Raw genomic sequence first — 21,492 nt, 5'->3', positions numbered from 1 at the left:
AACATCATACATACAAAATTTACGAAGTCGCTATCACTATTTACTAAATCACTAATTAATACGTTGAACCCTAATGCATAATTAAATATTAATAATATGAACTACGTAACAAAAAAAGGGAAGTATCATTACAACATTCATAGCATTGCACAAAATTTCTAAGTGACTATCCTAATGTTCTCAGTCTATATACGATCAATCCTAACATGCATTACTAACTACCACCGTAATTTAAACGTATACAGAGGAGGTATTAGGTATTACGACCTTACCTAAGTCGGCAGAACTTCGCTAAGAACCGTGGTTAGAGAGAGGTTAGAGAGTGGTGAATGAGTGAAGAGTGAAAAGGAAAGTCAGGGTATTTATAGTATTGCACAATGTGACGCCCAAAAGGGACGTCACATTGTACATTTTGGGCGTCACATTGTACAATATATCTGTAAATACTTCCCAAACTGCAATAAATGCGTAATTATTTAATTAAATTGCAATAAATAATTTATTTTTTTTTGTGCCTATTTTTAACACTCAAAGTCTTGTTAATGGGTCTAACATTACTTCTTTTTTTTCACGTGGTACAACGCACGTGTACCATTGCCATAAAGAGAAGGGAGAGGAGATAGAGGAAGAAGAAAGAGAGAGAAAGAGACTAGGGAATTAATTTTTCTACTATGGAGTCCAGCGGAATTTACCGTCTTATACTAAATAACCAATAGAGAGAAAATTAAATAAGAATTTAACCCAAAAAAAAAATTAAAGAAGAAAATACTAAACTAAAAAAAAAGCCGATTTCGTTATTAAGTTGGCATTCGTGTATTTTTGGCCGAGAGGAACGCACGTAATTGTTTATGAATCAATAAATATAAGTTTTTGCAATTTAATTCGATAAACAAAATGGTTGTGTACTAAGATCGCATTTAAATTGAGGAAGATGTGGTCAGGGGGAACTTCCAACTCGAAGAATGTAAATATATTTTGCAGCTGAAATAAAAAAAAAATTCGGGACGATTTCTCGTGGTCTTGAGAAGAACGTACTTTAAAAAAAGGTGAGGGGGATCTTCAGTAATTTCTTATGATTGTTTTCTAAGTATTAATTATATTAAGGGTTTCAATTTTTACACCCTTCTGTCGATGAATTGAGACAAGGAAATGCTTCAGCCCTCAAAACATCCAATACTCTTCAATCAATTACAGAGCAAGATGTTTAGAAACAGGCAACAAATAAAGAAAACTACCGTGCACAAAACTGAAGAATATATCACATATACTTCCGGAAAAATGTCTAGATTCTCGGTACAAACCTCAATGACACAACTCTCACCCCTCTAAGCCAGTGAAAACAGCACAACAATCAAAATTTCATAATGGAAGAAAGGAAAATAAATATTACTTTAAAAGCTATAACACAAGAAACAATTAAATACTAAAAAACCAAAAAAAGAAGAATAACAGCGTCTCCAATAGAAAAATTGAGAAGGCACTGAAAGGAACAGCAGCAACCTGCAAGAAGAGAAATAATGACCATCATAATAAAAGAAGTTAACTAAACACAAACTACGCTGTGTCCTACCAAACCACTGGCAAAATTTGTCTTACAAGGGAAAATATACTTCGCAAATTTGTTGCTACTAAACATTGATTTATAGAGATCCACCAACGGAATTATGAATATGAAACAACCATTAGTACTTTGAAAAGTCTTCTTAAAGGAAGGGTTTCAGAAATTCCTTCAATATTCAGGATATTGCATAGAAGATCATAGGGACAAAGATCCCTTAAGGTGTTTTGAAGACAATTGATACACAATTTCATGTCAACTAATTGCTAACATTTCTCAAAAGCAGCATACCTGGTAAAGGCAATGATCTTCTGCCAGGGTCAAACAGCTCCACTTAAAATAATATAACAAGATGTTTCTTCAAAAGCATACTTGATAAGTAAAACAAGTAAAAAATTGGATAAAATTTTCAATTTGCTCATTGTTTGTACGATCAACTCCTTGGGGCAAATGCGGATAATGCATTTGCATGTGCAGGTGGGAGACTGCTCAGAAGGGGTTGCATTTGTTGCCCATATAATGAAATTAGATGAGAAAAAGCTCTGCCTACTAGAGCTTTAACTTCAGACGTCTCAACAGGTGATGCCACCACTTGAGCAAAAAGATTAACTAATTCAGGGACTAGGGACAGGATCTGCATTACATTTAGAAATGGACAAACAGAATTAGGATGGAAAATATTACCATTGGGGGAACAAAAAACGAGAAAAAAAACTTCAAAATTCTGAAAATAAACAATTACCTGGGGATTGGATGAGAATACAAGAGTAGAGACACAACTATAGACAGCCAGAGACTCCTCATGGTCTTCTTTTAACGGAAGAACTCTCAAGAAAACAGGAAGAACCTGTAAAAAGCATCCAAGATATATAGAGACAACATCATCATCATCAACAATACCTTTATCCCAAATTAGTTGGGGTCTGCAATCGATGAACTCAAAGAAAAACCAATAAAATATTGAGGGAAATGAAGAACAGGGAAAAAATTAAAATTAAAAATAAAAATAAAAAAGAGAGGGAAAAAGTAAATTAGAAAGTAAGATAAATAAATATGGGGAAAAAGGAATAAAAAGGGTCATCTAGAACATAGGAAAAAACAGGTCTATCCCTCCATAATAGTATTAACAACTTTCCTCCACTCTATCCCAAGGCACACCATCCGCCAATCTATTCCCCACTTCATTACGCCTTGTTTAACTATTTTTCCCCAAGTTTCGACCAACCTCTTCCCTCTATTTGTATCATGCTCTTGGTAACAAATTTTTGTTCATACGAGAGCACCTAGGGGTCTTCGAATAACATGCCCAAATCATCTCTGTTAATAATAGTGTTAGAATAGTGGTGTAAAAGTCCCACATAGTGTGTATCTCTTTGTATTTTTCATTTGGTTTGTTATATAATAGAACCAATGTTGTCTAGTTTAACACAACAAGGATTACAATGATACCTCTTGGTTACTGATATTTAACAATTTCAATCTATGTTTTCTCAACTTTTAGTCAGCGATACTACTTCTATCTTTCATCGAATATCTTCATTTTTCATCTTATTTGTCTTTCTATGACCACACATCCCCCTTAACATCCTTATTTCCGCTACTCCCATTTTATGCTCATCTTACCTATGTGCTAGTCAACATTCAACTCCGTATAACATTGCAAGCCTTACTATTGAATTTTTCTTTTAGCCTCGGAGGGATTTTGTAATCACACAAAAATGCTTACGCACTACGCCATTTCATCGAACATGCTCTAATTCTATGGTTTACATCCTCATAAATCCCTTCACTTTTTTGCAATATTGATCCCTGATATCTAATAGCATCTTTCTTGGATACTTACTATCTGAGCATGCATGGTATTTTGATCTCCATCTCTTGTCATAGCAAACTAACACTTCATATACCTAGTCTTACTCCGACTTAATGTAAATCATTTAAACTACAACATGCTTCTCCACAATTCTAATTTTTTAGAGAATATCAAATAACAAAATATATAGCTATCAAATATTCATAACAAAATTAAACTTGAAGAAATTAGAATTGCAATATACTACTGTTTAAATTTCATTAATAAAAGTATTAATTAGCAAGCACGAGCCATATAAATGAAGTATGAAGTAGGAAATTACCTGATTTAATGGGATAGATTCAGGGTGTACCATAATCATCCTTGCCACAGCACCAGCTGCATTATCCCTCACTGCATCATCAGGCTCTGACTCACCAAACAAGGGATGAAGTCCACGTAATACATTGTCATAGTATCTGGTATTGGATTAAAGAAAATGCAAAACAAGGAAAATGCAAGGTAGAGGGAAAGGATTAAACCCCAGAAACAGCATATACTACTAATATAGACAGACATAATCATACAAATTGTGATCCCATAAGCTAACCCAAAGAAAAACAGAAAGATCATGTACAGCTATCAAATAGGTAACATGATAAAGGATACTTTAAAGTTGAATCACCACCATTTTTACACAACTCTCCAACACAAAATGCGGCATTCCTTCTATTTGTTGCATCAGATGATGCTAGTTCTTTAAGTACCAAGGGCATCACTCGCTGAGAAAAATAATGACCATTTACAAATCAATTACAACTCGAAAATAAAAAATTAAGAAAAAGAGAAACAAAATTACATCCACGTAGCCCGCAATAGGAGAGCCCATGTTCTGAGCAACTTCAGCAAGGCAGGCAACTACCATGGTCCTATCTTGAGGGGGACGGGAAGCTTTCTGCATTTCAAAGTAAGGATATTAGTTTATGATTTATTCCTAAATATAAAACTTACTAGTTGCCAACTCACTGCAAATTTCATTAAAGGTTCGAAAAGCTGTGCAAAGATGGGAGCAAATTGAGCACCCATAGACTTTGCGAATGCAGGGAGAAGATCGGAAACTGCATCCATAAGCACTTCATCATGTTCACTACCATCATCATCAATTTCACTATCCGACTCTATCAGCTGACAAGCAGATTGCTCCCGAAGCAACAATGAAGTTGCATCAACAAGCTGGGGAAAGTCTGATATCAGAGTAAATCGCAAATTAGCATCAGCTCAGCAAATGACTTTAAATGATAGGTCAAATAATTTTATGCTTACAAGGCTCAAGAGTTGCATAACCATAATCTCTAATGATGTCAGCTACGCTAGTGCAAGCTTGAGCAACCACTTCCTTGTCATCATCTTCAACCATAGTCTTGATATAAATATTCATCACAGTATCTGTAGAATCAATCAGACTCAATAGGTTATTAGATAAAATGAACTGGCTAATCATGACCATATACAAAATCAAAATATTTTATTATTCCAGTGATGTTCTTACCAAGAATTTCTTTTGCTTTTGCAGCCCCTTCCTGAAAGCAAGCACAGTGTCAATTTTTTGTTAGTAAAAGAGAGGCTTCAAAATAAAGAACAAACATTTAAATCTGAGAGAAGAATACTTCATCAGCTATCATGTAGTAGCCCATCTCCACACAATAATCATGAAAAGCAAATTAATGGTTGACTAATCAAAATGGCTACTCTCATTGTTAGTGTTACAATCCTAATACTTGCAGTAGCACAAAAGAGAAGACCAGTAAACAAAAGTCCACGTTTGAAAAAGGAGGAAATGAAAAGATAAAAGAAGGTGGTATTGATCTGACTTACATTTTGACTTTGGAAGATTGCATGAGCCGCAGTTAAAGTATCTGCAGTTGAAATTAAACATAAATCAAAATTTAATGGTGATATATATAGTCTAAAAAATAAAACTGAGTACTTGAGGAAACAAGTAATGTAGAAGGACATGAATACAAATTTGCATAGAGAAAACATGTAAAATATCATGCCCAAAATAGAAAGGGCAGTTTACTTCCACGAAATTATATTTTTCCTTCTTTTCCTCATAGCCTCTGTATGGATATATGATTTGATTGATAGGTTTACAATATCATCATGGGATTCTTGGGTAATTCAATTTTAGAATAATATTCTACATAGTAAAATGCATTTTGCACTGAACCAACCAGAAACAGTTACTTAAGAAAAGTATAAGATTCCTGTCATGCACAAACTGTAGAAAATGAGAATAGGTAAAACAAACATAAAACAGATTAACATCCAGAAAATAGTTTCCACTTACGTTTTAAAGCAATGATTGCCTGAAGTCTAACATCTTCATGAAAATAACCAGAGTGTTTAACCAAGATTTTTAGCGTCTCCTCCAAATAGCTTAAAAGGATTTAAGAATTCAAACTTGGCTTTTAGTGTTGAATTTCTAGTTTTGAAAGGAGTAAATAGGAAAAAAGAAATTCAGTCAAAGGATACGGAGCATAAGAAATCTTTGTGTGTTGGGCAAATAGACCAAGGGCTTGGGTTGCAGCTGCCTTTTCATCCAACACTCCAGTTCTAATACTTATATTTCGAACTCTTGGCTCATCATGAGCTTCATCATCTGATGAAACTCCTCCAAATCCATTAGTGATTTCATCATCGCACTCATCAATGTCAACCGCAGAGCCATCATCAAGATTGCAGGATGAAAATGCAAGAGGCACAACATGAGGAAGATACTGTTTAACAATAAAAAATTTCACTTGTAAGATTAAGCATGATATAGGAATTACATAAAGCTAATCTATAAAGACCTGTGCAAAACTGTCATCCAAAATCTCAGCAACATTGCTGAAGAATCCATGGGTGTACTCCCGAAGCTCACTAAACTCCATCCCAAATCCCTGAACATAACAGAAGAAAATCAAATTATTCCAGGAAGAAGGAAAAGAGCACAATCAGTGACAGAGCCAAAGTGCCAAGGTAATTACAGAAATTGCAGCTTCTATATAAGGAGGTAATATTGGTTCCATTTTCATTTTCCCTACAGACATTGCAACAATACCAACTAGTTCAGTTGCCCTTGCACGTGAACGGAGATCTTCATCATTAGTTAACACCATGAAGTTTTTCATCAACTCTAAAACCCTTTCAGCATAAGGAATGAATGCTTGCTCTGCAGCAGTAGCTATAGAACCAATAGCACACTGCAAGGGCATCCAGTGGAAAATATAAATTTAAATAACAAATAACAAAACAACAAAACAATTGCTGATTCGTTACAAATATGACAATCTTCACTGCATACTGAATCTTCCCCGTACCATGCATGTTTCCTGCAAATTTCTGGAACTGTTTTGGAGAGCTGTCAAGAGTCTTCCCATCAAAGGATCTAGAAAAGGAAGGATTTCTTCACCCATGTTCTCGCAAAAAGCAGCCAAAGCATAGTATGACTTTTCCTGAATAAATTTAAATGTAATGCTCAGATAACATGCAGACAATCCATTTAATTTTTATTTTTACTTTTTTTGGTACTAGCAGATAATCTAGCAATCTATTGTATTGAGAAAACCGCTCTCTTCTCCAACGTGTACCTTTACTTCATCAGATGCATCCTCAAGAGCATTTAAAATGCAGGGAAGAACACTCTCATAATGGGATACAATTTCAGGCTGTAAGTGCTCAGCAAATTGACCCAAAGCAAAGGAAGCCGCCCCTCTGACCATTTGTTCTGGATCCCTTAGAGCACCCAGGACAATATGGAGAACAGGTTCCAAGTTACTTTTCATGAGCTCCGAACAACCTTCTGAAATGATGCCCAATGCAGTAACAGATGCTTCTCGAAACTTTGGGTTTGCATTTTGACAGCTTACAGAAGCAAATTCGAAAACTGGTGGGAAAACATGCTTTGGGATGTTTAAAGCCATAGTATCAATAACTTCTGCAGCAACTCGATCTGGTGCTAGATCATCATCTTCATTTTCATTTGTTGATTCAGCAAGCAGAGGGCATACAACATGCAGGATAGGGTTGATCAGCTTATGCTTTTTCAAAGTACTAGACTTGTACTTAGCTAGCCATGAAATGATCTGAATTGCCTGTTACATGGAGCAAGTAATGGGAAGCAAGTAAGCAAAACAACTATAATAGGAAGAGTATAAAAAGTCATAGCAATATACTTTATGATCCTAACCAACCTGATGACGTGTGTTAGACTCAAGATTTGGACTTGAGCAAACCTCAAGGGAGAACTGCACTATGGCTTTGACTGAATCTCCAAGAAGAGGTGCAGGAGATTCTATCAGCTCGTCAAAAATTTCAAAAGCAATTATGGCAACATCTTCTTCTCCAGAGGCAAGGCACTGTCGTGATACATTCAAGATGCTTGGAATGAACTCACGGAACTTAATCTGTATGCACATGAAAAAATTTAACTCGGAAGAATTTAGGAGAAAATAAACACAATATGCAGATCCAGCTGATAAGGTAACATGATTTAAAGAGAAAATCATAGAACCGGAAAATTGCACATGAAACATAAAATACTGGCTTCATTATTGCTATACCAAATGAATGCAATGTACATTAAAACATCAAAATTGAAAAACAAAGATGATTACTTCCTATGATAAATAACTTGTTGAATAATGAAAAAAAAAAAAAAAAACTAGTCCTCAGTGAAAAATTTATTTCAAACAACACGCATTGCTCTTTCAAAAATCATTACAGCTCATACTGGTCAACATACTGTGCACAACATTCAATCGCTGAGACTATGTCTTAACACCAATAAAGTAACTTAAATCCCAAATATTGCATATTACTCCCGAAACCATTCATAACATACATAACTTCTATTTTAATTCTTGTGTTGACAAATTTCACCCTATGATAGTTCCACAGAGAGCATGAGCTCAAGAAAAACGAAGCTTAAGAAGGCCTAAGAAACCATGAATAGCATTTGATGTGAACTTGTTGTCTAGTAACTATTATTGCATTGTTTATTCTTCTTACTTTCCTTCTTTTCCCATCTTTTTGAAGGTTTTAATCCAGATGATTGCATCATATTAATTTTTGTAAAGAACTAATTCAATCCAAAAGCTTAAGCTATTAGGTGAGGGCCTCTTTAATGGTTTATATTATACTCTAACACGCCCCCTCACACGAGAGCCCACTGGGCTTGAAGGGTGGACAATGCACAGGTTCACCTATCTGTACTAAGAAAACTCCACAAGAGAAAATGGGGGCAGTGAGGATTGAACCTGTGATATCGAGGCTCTAATACCATGTAAAGAACTAATTCAACCCAAAAGCTTAAGCTATTAGACGAGGGTCTCTTTAATGGTTTTATATTATACTCTAATACTTTAATCAATGTTTCACTCATAGAAATTTCAAATCATGAACTTACTACAGCCAATATGGAAACCCTTCACTAACTTGTAATGAAATGCTCATAGTTTGCTAACACTAACAAATGAAAATTAATAGGAATATTTAAAAAAAAAATCTTTTATTTCATAGTTGAATTCCATGAACAGCTCTGACTTACCACTTCGTCCCCATCATGAGTGAATTCCAGAAAAGATCCCACCGCCCTGACAAAAAAGGCATTGTTCTTCATAAGCAACGATAGGATACTATACGAATTGTTTTCTACAGAAAAAATTACCCCAAGAATGAACATTAACTTACTTCAGGGCAGCAACTCTAACACGATTGCTAGTCTCATCCTGCAAGCACTTGAGCAGAAGAGCTTGCAGATCTGCAAAATGTGGCCGAAAAGCATTCCCAATTGTTTCAGTTAAGGAGCTGAAGAGAATTAATGCCACCTTACAATCCAAAAGGCAATAACACTTGGTTAGATGTTAAGTCTATCAAACAGGAATGCGAGTGACATAAGATTAAAGGTCCTAACTAAAGAAGAGGATGGAAGATGTTGGTCAGGAGCTTGCAACATATGTTTTCCATGATGTCATAATAACGAATACGCAAATTTTGATAAGAAAGAGAACAAATCTTTGAGCAAATCAAATAATTGTGACATGAATAGCTCCAAAACAATGATATCAGAAAAATAAAATTAGTTTCGTCTTCAAAAAAGAAAGAAAAAAAGAAACATCTGCAAATGTTCTTTCTCGTACACATGTAGCCGCCCAAGACTAGCTAAAATGTAACATCATCTTTTCTAAGATCTAATAAGTCCTTCTCAAATTTCATTAGAGATTTCCAGTAGCAACACCAAATTATAAAATGGCCAATGTAAATGGATGATAAGATATATCCAATTCCAACCATATTATTAAGCAGTTGTAGTTGGACTTGGACCGGAAGAGTACAACCAAACAAGAAAAAATGTAAATATATGACCGGTAAGAGCCACGAACTTACTTCACGATGGTCTTCCTGTGCACTCTGACTACATTGGAACAGAAAGGGCAATAAATCCGGCCACTCACCGGACGGAACAGCATATTTGGCAACAATACTCACTACATTAGCACTTGCTTTCCTTACAGGGGGACTGTACATGATAAAACGAAATCATTATAAGATTAGCACATGATGATCATATCATATATCCAAAAGCATCAGATAATATGTTCATTCAATTCGGATCAGTAGATAATAGTCAAAGGGTAGGTCATTCAATTCAAAACTCTTACTTGGAGCAAAATTCAGTCATTTAGAAGAATAGGGTATCCATGGAATTAAGGTCTAAAGCCATAAACACACAGTTAGTGTTAGGTCACGTGATCATCTATCCCTTAACAATTTGACTTAAACGGAGGCAATTCAATTGGCATATAGAAAGAAACAAAAAATTAAGAAACAAAAAATAAAGAGGAAAATGAGGGTATAATATAATATACCTGTGCTCCATGGTAATGCTCTCAATAAGGGATTGCTTAACGAGGTTTTTAAGGTGGGGAGAGAGCTTGGCCCAATGACCGGTGATCTTCTTGCGGAGGAGGACGGCGGCTAGCTGGCGGACGTTGGGGGTCTTGGCGGTGCGCAAGTGCTGAACCAAGGCGGGAACCACTTGTGGGTCCTTGGCAAGACGCTTAATTTGGTCCTCAGCTTGACGCCTTGCATCGTTGTCAGGCATCAAAAACTGAATCAGTAAAAGCTCCAGAGACTGCGCCATCACTCTTTCACTGTGTAATTAATTGTGTTTGCTTTTCGTTTTGCTATGTGTGAAGGGGACGGAGGAGGCTGAGGCTGTGCCTGTGACTATGCCTCTCTTGTGTTTGTATGTATGTCAATGTGAGGGTTTTGATTTGCATTTATAAGGCTGGGCTCTGGCTCTCTGCTGGCGTAACACTGGGTTTTTGCTAAATTATTATTAACTTGTGTCGTGTGACTTGTCTCATACCTTTGTGGAGTGAGGTTGACCATTGGTAAATTTGTTCAATATACATCGGAAAATTGAAAGAAAGAAAAAAATTAAATATATATCCTGATTGGAAAAAGTTAGAATAACGAATGCCTTTGTAATTTTTATTTTAAGAAAATGTTGCATTTATTGAAAATTAATAATTAATTAATTAATATGACTTAATATATTATAATTGTTAGATTGACGAAAATTAATGATTAAGATTTAATCCTAAGAGTTTATAAACAATTTAGTTTGTTAATATTACACTCTTCTTTTATTTTATATATTAGTAGAATTCATAGTTTACTATTAATAATAAAATAGAATAGGAAGGAGAATACTATACTTCAATAAAATTAAATAGTTGTTCTTTAAATTCTGTTTTATTCAATGACCATGAGTAAGTGAGGATCGGAAACTTATATGAAAAAATTCTTTTATTTATATCAATCATTCAACAAAAAATAAAAAGTTTGGTTTCGGATTCAAAAATCACTTTCAATCCCAAATAATCTGAATGAAAGTAGGTGAACCTACTTAAGGAATAGAGTTCTCTTTAAGGGTTTTGCTTTTTTTTTTCTATTATTCACAAAACTCAAATACGAGACTTTATTTAAGGAATCACTTAAAAAATTCCATAATGTTTGGCATTATCTGATGTAAAAAAAAATGGTTTTAAACTTGATTCTGATTCTATAAACGTAAAAGTAAATTTTCAATTACTTTTTGCGGTCAGTAACCTAATATTATACTAGCGTTCCTATAATATTTAAAAAAGTAGAATTCAATATTTTTTGAAAATATTAAAATTCTACTATCGAAGTGAATTTATTTAATAATATTAATATAAACTTCAATTTCAAAAGAATTTCTTTTGCCGTCAATTTATTTAAAGTATTTTTTTCAATATTGATTTATTTTAATCTAGCCTAGAGATAATATCATATCATTTTTAATAATTATCATTTAAAAGTTGTTGTTTTTTTTTTTTTTGGTGAGGTAATTCACCATTTAAAAGTTGTTTTTATTAACACTAGTTAAATGTAGTTGCCTATCAAAAAAAAAATGTAGTATTCATGGTTACCAACAAAAAATGTAAGGGGTATATTGAATTGGGATTTCAAAGAATTTTAATTGATTATTTTTAGACAAAAAAATATATATTGGTATTCAATTAGAATTTTAAAGAATTGAAAAAAAAAAGTAACGTGGTATTCAATAAGGATTTTAAGAGATTATTTTAGAGTCCGTCCAAATCCGCTCGTATTCAATCAATATTTTAAACAAAGGAAAAATAATCTTGTGGTTTTCAAAAATCTGACAATTTTAATGAATTTTCTATTGGTGTGGATTTCGTAATACTTTTTAGTGAAAAATATTAATAGGATGTGTCTCTCGCAATCTCACCCTAACTCCTAGGGGGTGTTTGGTAGAGGAAATTTTTTTTTCCAGAGAAATACAATTACTAGAAATATGGTTGGAAAGTTAAAAAAAAGTTATTTGGTAGGCTGAAATATTACTGATGAAATTGTGTTAAAATTCCTGGACCTATGTTTGATTGAAGGTAAAATATTGATGGGGAAAGGGTTGAAATTACAAAATAACCCTTGTAATTTTTCAATCAGAACAACCCTTGCCTAAAATATTCTTCATTTAGCCAGTAATCCCAAATACCACATTGGAAGTGGTATTTTGAAACAGTAATTTTCATCACAAAATACACACAAATGCAAATCCTAGGCAACTTATTTTACTGGATAATTTTTTTGCAAACTTGTACCAAACATGGTATTATTAGATACCCACCCACACTTCCTCATCCATCCCAAAGAAAACTCCTACCAAACATCCCATAAGATTTCTTGATATTTCTCTATTGCAGTGTTTTTTTCTTCCTTTGGCGGGTTGACCTGCTCGAAACCTGGTTCTGCTATAAGAGCTTCGTCAAAGCTCAAAAATAGCATATTTTTTATTGATTCTCATCACAAAATAACTCAGAAACAAGTGTGATTTTTGTATTAAAAACAACATAAAACAGTGGGAAAATAACGAGGGACTAAAACCCTCAAACAAATTTTTGTTTTACGTTAATGAAACAAGGGGCGGGATATTCTTACACCAGTGTAAGAGTTAGAAGTCTTACACTCAATCTTGACCATTGATCCACTTGTATCTAATGGCTCACATTACTACAAAATTAGAGCCCTTATATATAAGTGTGATCAACGGACAAGATTAAAAGTGTAACTTACACTGGTGTAAAATGATCCTGACCCATGAAACAATATCAATTTAAAGAAAGATTAAAACTTTCATAATACGAGCTCTATATTTCGTAACAATACATTAATGAATGAAATTCCTTCGCTACAAGAAACGATTTCAAATAATTTATGTGTCAATAGATAACTAAAAACTTGTTTTTTAAAAGCCTTCAAAGCAATTTAAGGTTTCAATGTATCGATTGAAAATAATTTAATAATTTATCTAAACTTTCATGTAATAAAACTCAGAAATTCATATTCGAAATTTTCTTAGAATACTCAATGAAAACATGCATATGATATATGATTAGAAAACTCTCATCACGTAGAACAAAAATCCAAAGGTTTCGAAGATCAATTGCAAAAAATTTCAAATGAAATTTTATCATGAACTTTAGGTTCTATATGCAAATTTAGAATTATTTTAATAAATAAAAAGTTTGGTCTTATAATCATATATGCATAGTTTTGATACCAAATGAAGAAGATAATTTTCAACTCATTGGTCAAACCCAAGAGCATAAACGAAAAAATATTAATGCGTGAAGGACTAGTATAGCTTTAGATATGTGGAGAGTTGTTCCTTAGTAATTTTGAATCATTGTTAAAAATTATATTATGTCTTACTGATTGAGAAAATTATATTAGGTTTTACTTTTTTTATTAATATTATTGCATTTTTTTGTTATTTTTTTATTGACTCTTGTAATTTTGAATGTTTGTTAAAAATTCATATGATTTTTTAAAATCTTATAAATCCATAATGTCCTTTCAAATCTTATAAATTATATTAAAATCCTTTAAAATTCAATCTTATGAAATCTTAATTATAAAAAAAGTCTTTAAAGTCCCTCTAATTTTAAATAGTCTTTTAAAATATATAATATTTTTTATCTCAAAAAAATCTTCTAAAATCCTAATCCAGTACACCCACGTAGTATTCATTATGTAAAATCACTTTTAAATGAATATTTTCAAACATGAATGAATGTATTGATTTTAATCAAAATTAATTTTATAAAATTAAGGGTTGGTTTGCTAGACATGATAGGATATATATGAATAAGATAAGATGACTGAATAACAGTCAAAAATAATATGAATTTGATAAATTTATATCACATCCTATGTTTAATATGCAGTACATAAGCAATTTGATAGAATGATATTAATTCTATTTAATATTTGATATAAACTATAAATAAATAAAAATGAGTTGTTTAACCATATCATCATAGACACATATACATACGTGTCTATCTTCATTGCATGTGGCTTATCAAGTATCAATTAACACTTCAAGACCTTCAAACTGGCATTAATTCAATATTACAGAATGGGGAAAAAAATACAAAAAACAAAGCTAGGAATAAATTTCTACACGTGGGGAACAGATTCCCTTTGTTTTCAGAAATCTCCTAATCTGAAAATTTGAGTTATTTATGTGTAACTTTTCATTCCATAGTTTCTCTTCATTGCTTCTTATAATTTTCAGAAACATAAGATTGTAATTTCACCTCTTCAACCAATTTGTTTTAACAATATCTATACATCTCAACAACAATATCCTTCAATGTTTTACACCAACTCGAAATTTTGGCTTCTCTTCATTATAATAAATCTTTTGCCATATTCTTATCAAAACAAAAAGCTTCAAACACTCAAAGTTACCGTAAACATGGAATTTTCAAATATTCTTCAAGAATTAACAAAAAGACGAACATCTAGATGCAAAAAAATCAGATGAGCTCATCCCAAATAAGACGAAGCAGAAACCGAACAAAATAAAAACCAAAATCAGCATGATTTTTTTTTCTTCATCTGGGTGAATCCTGCATTATTGCAGCACGAATGAGCAATGAGAGATCCTTGATTGGTTCAGTGATTATGCTACATTGAAAATTTGGCACTTATATGATCCTCAAGAGCAACGACGGATGAGGTTTTAAATTTTTAAGCATCCACAGCAGGTTATTTAGAATCCAAGCAGCTTCACAGGCATTTTAAAGAGCATGAAAGAGGTAGGGAAGTTTGGAATCATTGTCAGAATCCATTTGTCCAGGTGGAAAGCACCAATTGGTTTCTAGAGAAGATTTGGATATTTTCAACAAACACTTCGGAGTTTTTTATTTTTCTCTATCTCAATTAGCCTTTTTCTATATTTTCATCTTATTCATCTTTTTTGGAAAGATCATGAATTAAATAATTCATGATTAACTTGAAAATGGCAACTCTAAATTTAATAATTCTTAATGGCATATATAACTGTATTTACTCTACACACTTATTTATTTTTAATGTGACATAAGTCCATTTTTTTGAAATGTTAGTAGGGTAGTATAAATTACATAATTACAAAAAAAATTCAATTGCAAATCTAAAATCTAAGATGATATTTGAGTTAAGAATTTTTTCTCCCAAAAAATATAGCCAGGCCTACTTGATTTTTTACATGAGACCCTTTATAAAGAATTATAATCTGCGTATTATTTAGATTACATTTATTTTTCTTCATAAGAATTGAGAGTGTTTATATAATTACTTTACACAAACTTTTTGATCACCTCTTGTTGTATATGTTATGATTACAATTTGCAAATGCAAATGTTATGATTGTGAATGTAAATTTCATTTTTGGTTTTGTGAAATGTGAGTTACATGAAGGGAATAGCACTTTGCACGAGAAAGAGGCTGAGCGAGCACTTGAATTTAATACTTCATAAATATTTGAAGTAGTTGAGTTATAGATAAGATATTCTTATTATCAAATATTTTTATTATTAATTCACATCATTCTAATATAATTATGTATTTCGGGAAGTAAATTAAAAATATTTTTTTCTCTCTCTTCAAAATTTTTTCAGAGATTATTTACTGAAAAGTGGGATCCAGTGATGATAGAGTGGTAGTAGATTGATACTAAGAATATTCTGTCTCATTAAGTTGAATAATAAATAGGTTATATTAATCTTGAGGTATAATAGATTGGTTTAGTGTTTGTCTTTTAAAAGAACATAAAGCTATATCATTTTAAGTAAAAGAAAAACACAAGCAATGGATATCACACGAGAGAGTATGAACGGTTTTTTCTTTAAATTTAAAATTTAAATAAAAAATACTATATTGTGTCTTTCTCTCTTAAAATGATACAATTACATATCTTTTAAAACGATAAATATTTTTCCCTTCATTATATGTTTTAATTAATTTTTATAATTCAAAAGTGTTGGCAAAATTTTTATACTTTTGAAAAAAAATTAAGTGCATTATTTTCGGTTAACAATCGATAACACTATTGTAATGATTATTTTCTGTTAACAATTAAATATATCTCTGCAGTTTAACAGAAGTTAACTACGGCTAACAGAATATGTTTACTCAAAAATGGGAAAAGTTTAAAAATTTCTTTATGATTTGTTCTAAAATTATTTAACTAATATTTGTTTTCTATCACATAATTTTTTTAGTTTTTATCTTTTTTTTCATTCAAGTTCATCATTAATATTGTTAAATATTGTGTTAATTTGTTCATTTTACCTCTATGAACAATTTAAAAAAGTTAAATGATTAAAAAAAAAAACATAAGAGGGTAAGTGATTAACATTAAACTATAATAGGGTTTTTGAACTTTTTCCTTAACAATAATTAAAAAGAAACTACAAATTTTGATGTGAGAAACATTATCCAACTTAACAAGTTAACGAGGGTATATGACTGTTGCAAATAACGAGTTTTTTTTTTTTTTTTTTATATACATAATAAAGAGTTGTTTAACATTTAAAGTGTTCATCACAACCTTTCCGTAATAATTTTTTTTTCTTTTTAATTTTTGTTCCAGGAACATAAATGGATAGAAAATTCGTTTGGTAAAACTGATTTATTTATTTTTGTTCCCGATATGAACTGGTTTAATTTTTACGCTGGGAACAGAAAAAAAAAGCAAAAAATTTCTTCTTTTTTGTTTTCGGACACAAGATGAGAAATATTTATCTCTCTCAATTACTTTCCGCCACTATCATCATCACTACCACCACACCATCATCCCGACACGATCACCGCCACCATTATCATCGTCGTCGTTACCACCACCACCATCACGACGATGCAACCGCCACAATCACCACGACCTCCACCCATCACCACCACCACCACCACCACCACCATAATTGATACCACTGCCGTCACCACCACCACTACCGTTACCGTTACCAACCACCACTACCATCGTCGCAACCACTATCGTCACCACCACCACCACTACAATCATCACGTCATCGCCACCACAATCACCACCACCGTCATTATCGTCACAGCCATTGTCATCACCATACCACCGCCACCCCTACCACCACTATCATCACCATGTCATCGCCGCCGCCATCGCCACCACACCCTATAGAAAGGAAAGTGATGATCCGAATTTTTTTATGCTCAATATAAATTATTTATTATTATTTTATTTATTGTATTATCAAACGCAATTCTCATTCTCGGAATAAAAATAGAACATGTTATCAAATATATATTTTTTCTCATAAACTGTTCCAAGACACAAAAATAAAAAACAATTATTTCTTTTCAAAAACAGTGTCAGAGAACAGAATGGTTTTCAGCCTGCCCAAGCATACTATGTGTTTTGCATCAACACATTGCAAGCAATTTCAACCACAAATTTAAGATTGTGACGTTGAAGCAACGTATACTTAAATTATGTATAGAGTATTATATATATATATATATATATATATATATATATATATATATATATAGGGGCAGGATATTCTTACACCGGTGTAAGAGTTACAAGTCTTACACTCAATCTTGACCATTGATCCACTTGTATCTAATGGCTCACATTACTAAAAAATTTGAGCCCTTAGATATAAGTGGGATCAGCGGACAAGATTGAGAGTGTAACTTACACTGGTGAAAATGATCTTCACCCATATATATATATATATATATATATATATATATATATATATATATATATATATATATATATATATATTGATTAATATTTCTCATATTATAGATAGAGGTGTTCGCGATATATATTGATTAATATTTCTTATATTATAGATAGAGGTGTTCGCGATTTAGATTGGATCGATTTTGGAAACTGTAATCGTCTTTTCGGTTTGGATTTTTTTTTTTTCAAATCAAATCTAATCCAATTTGATTTGGTTTTTTAAAAGCCTAAAATTTATACGATGATTATTGTGCAAATAATATATCTTTTGTATGTATTGGCTTTGTAAAGTTTGTATAATGATTATTGTGCAATCTAGAAGTATCAATAAATGATAATATAATTTTCAATATAGTATCTATCAAGTTGAAATTGGATAAACTCGGTTTCAAGTACCTATCACCTGTAGGATAAGAAAGAAAATTAGACAATAACAAAGTAAGGAAAATTAAACTCAATACTCATACATGGAGATCTTAAAACAATTTTTTATTTCAAATTTTTGCACATAAGTTTTATAGTAGTATTACATTCACGTGAAAATTATAAAACTAAATAAAAACAAATCATTAACTCAATTCAAATGCTATATTTATGTAGCAAAAAATCCATACTTTTATCATATCTTATCCAAAGGTTGAAATCATAATGATAGTAGTATCGAAAACTTGCTAAAATGTACCAATAAACTTTGTTGGGTTGATGGGTTAATAAGTATTGGTTAGAATTTTTTGGACTATGATTGGGGAATAGGACCAAGTAGATACAAGGAATTAATTTATTGAATCGGTTTTCATCAACCAAACTGAAAACAAATCCAATTCAATTAAAAAATTTGGTTTTTTTTTCTTTCAGTTTTTTTATTTTCGGTTATCGTAGTTTGAATCGGTTTGGCATGATTGATGAACACCCCTAATTATAATAGATAAAATTATCTCCTACACACTTAAAAGTATATGGGGCCCATATGGAGCCATGTGAAGATAAGAGAGAAAAATAAAATATAATCCCCACACATTTTTATTATCTGTATAGGAGATACAATTGTCTCCTACAAGATATGTTTTGATGATAATAAAGTTGCAACAACAAAAAAAGAAAAACATTGATCAAGAGCAAAAAAAATCAGCAATGTGTAATGATTGAAGATACATGGCAGAGCAACAAGGAAGAATGATAGGAGAAAAACCAATATAAAAAGCAACAAAGCATGGACAACATCTAAAAAAAGCTCAATACCACAGTCATGGTGAAAATGATCAAAACCAACAAAGTGTCAAGCATTGTCATATCCAACAGGTCAAAGCGTTAAGCTCAAGTAAAAATCCAAGACAAAAGACATGAAGCTAAGTCTAAAACCATATTTAGAATATATCCTTAGGAATTAGACTCATTTATAATGGTATATCGTAGATTGCATTGCATCAGCTCAAAGTTTTTCTCAAAGTAAGCGTGTTTTTCAAGTTGCATAATTCGTAACCTTTATATACTTTAAATAAATTTGAAAAACTCATGGAAAAGATCCTTAACATGTTTTATAACTTCAAAATATATTTATCAAGTCAAGATTCTTCATAAAAAGTGGTTGGAAGCAAGTTAGAACATATTTAAACTCATATTTGCTGCATAATTTTGCTGCCTTCTTCCATACCACTTTTCATATCGAAGATGATGGGTTTTGATCTCGTGTTCTTATAGAAGTTGTAGGTATCTCTTTTATCTTTCCAAAGAGACTAATATCATATCAATCCATAAGAATAACTTAAGTTATGCCCAAAATACGAAATAATGTTCTTGCTGCTAAGTTGCAGGTGAAAGTAATTTATTACTTTATGAAAGTAATCAATTACTCGACAAAAAGTAATCGATTACTCACTGTCCAAAATGCATATAATGGTTATAAACGGTTAATTTTCAATGGAAACACTATATGCATTCCCAACTACTCTAAGAGTATTTTGAAAGTAAAAAGAGCTTCAAAAACATTCGTTGAGTTTATATACACAATTTCACCAATCTTGAGCTCATTCTTGTAAATTTATCATATCCACTTAGAGCTTCAATTTGTATACTTGCTCTTTGAGAGAGTTTTCATTTGATCATCATTCTCTACTATAAAATCATATTGTAAGGTTGCCAAGCACTCAAGAAGTTTGGTGGTTTAAAGGTTGCTAAGCACCCGTAAAGCTTAGTGGATTATAAGGTTTCCAAGCACCCGAAAGCTTGGAGGTTGTAGAGGTTTGTCAAGCACCCATGAAGCTTGGCCTATATTGAAAAATTGATCGATCGACTTTAGTCTGGATGTAAGTCACAAGTGGTGGTGACCAAACTAGGATATATCATGTTTGCAATTATCTAAACTCTAAACTTTTTATTTCCAGCACCTTAGTTATTCCTTTGATATCTTGTATGTGCTAGCATAAGTTCTATAATTGTGATATATTATATGTTGTGGGTTATTTAAATGTATTGATTAACCTTCCATATACAAAGTTTGCTTAAAATGATAATTTAAAAATTAGAAAGGGGCTTTTGCGAAAAGTTTGTAATATTCAATTCACCCCCCTCTTGAGTATTGAAGCCACATTCCTAACAATATATATATGGGAAAAACTATTCTTATGTTACATAAGATATATTTTCTCTCCTACACACCCTTCGATAACTGTGCCACCTTTTTCTTTTCTTTTCTTTTATTTTTTCAGGTGGTGGAGCCCACAAATTTATCTCTATGACATGAGATAACTATCTCCTTTAACATGAGATTAATAAAACCCTATATATATATGGGTTCTACTTTTTTATAGTCGCTTTACGTGCAGCAGTGATAAATTTTCCATATATATGGGTTAAAGCATTTAATGGAGGAATCATAACCATACAAAATGTAAAAGCATTAAATGTGAAAATCATAACCATACTCCTTTTATTGTTGCACGTACAACAACTTTATATATGATTTTTTTATAAACACTTTAGATATGATTTTACCTATATATATGTGTGTGTATATACACACACATATATATATACACACACACATACATATATGTATATGTATCTATACACACAACACACACACATATATATGTAAAATCATATCTAAAGTTGTTGTGTGTGCAGCAATGACAGGTATATGACTATGATTTTTCACATTTAATGCTTTCACTTTTTATATGGTTATGTACGTGCTGCAATGACAGTGTATATACACACACATAATTATTAATTGACGAAAATTAACAGTTAAGATCTAAAATAACACAAAGTTATATTCTTTAGAAGGACAAACATTTTTCCCATAATTGAATGTATAATTCATTTTGTCTTGCTAACGAATATCTTTAAGATATATGTTAAGAAATTAAAATTAATTAAAAATTACTATCAATTATTACAAATATAATTTTTTTTCTTAATTGTAGGTAATAAATATTTTTTATTCGTTACGACGCTCTGCATCGAGAAAAACATGTAAAACAA

General features: G+C 31.8%; 1 protein-coding gene across 1 annotated transcript; it reads right to left on the bottom strand.

The window, feature by feature from the left end:
* Positions 1–1,273: 1,273 nt before the first annotated feature.
* On the bottom strand, positions 1,274–10,657 carry LOC133284175 (uncharacterized). The gene is made up of 21 exons (XM_061481162.1): positions 10,265–10,657; positions 9,783–9,915; positions 9,087–9,223; positions 8,944–8,989; positions 7,589–7,801; positions 6,986–7,489; positions 6,716–6,850; positions 6,383–6,598; positions 6,206–6,295; positions 5,886–6,130; positions 5,701–5,789; positions 5,226–5,266; positions 4,900–4,930; positions 4,674–4,796; positions 4,377–4,594; positions 4,210–4,305; positions 4,020–4,132; positions 3,694–3,829; positions 2,301–2,405; positions 1,850–2,192; positions 1,274–1,500 (listed from the first exon to the last, which is right to left on the bottom strand). Exons 1-20 carry the CDS (start codon positions 10,537–10,539, stop codon positions 1,992–1,994), a joined length of 3,147 nt encoding a protein of 1,048 aa, XP_061337146.1. The 5' UTR covers positions 10,540–10,657; the 3' UTR covers positions 1,274–1,500; positions 1,850–1,991.
* Positions 10,658–21,492: the final 10,835 nt, after the last annotated feature.

The sequence above is a fragment of the Gastrolobium bilobum genome, unplaced genomic scaffold (assembly GCF_033153095.1).
Source record: "Gastrolobium bilobum isolate Gb01-03AN ecotype WA unplaced genomic scaffold, APGP_CSIRO_Gbil_v1 utg19911, whole genome shotgun sequence".
Classification (NCBI taxonomy): Eukaryota; Viridiplantae; Streptophyta; class Magnoliopsida; order Fabales; family Fabaceae; genus Gastrolobium; species Gastrolobium bilobum.
The sequence above is the reverse complement of the archived record's forward strand: the minus strand, read 5'-3'. Positions and strand labels throughout refer to the sequence as shown.

What these genes read in the sequence shown, in the direction of transcription:
- LOC133284175 (XM_061481162.1), bottom strand. Translation starts at nt 10,539, where the DNA reads ATGGCGCAGTCTCTGGAGCTTTTACTGATTCAGTTTTTGATGCCTGAC. An exon ending in ATGCATCTGATGAAGTAAAG is followed by an intron (nt 6,851 to 6,985) that starts GTACACGTTGGA and finishes AAATTTATTCAG; the next exon opens with GAAAAGTCATACTATGCTTT. An exon ending in ATTTGCAGGAAACATGCATG is followed by an intron (nt 6,599 to 6,715) that starts GTACGGGGAAGA and finishes ATGCCCTTGCAG; the next exon opens with TGTGCTATTGGTTCTATAGC.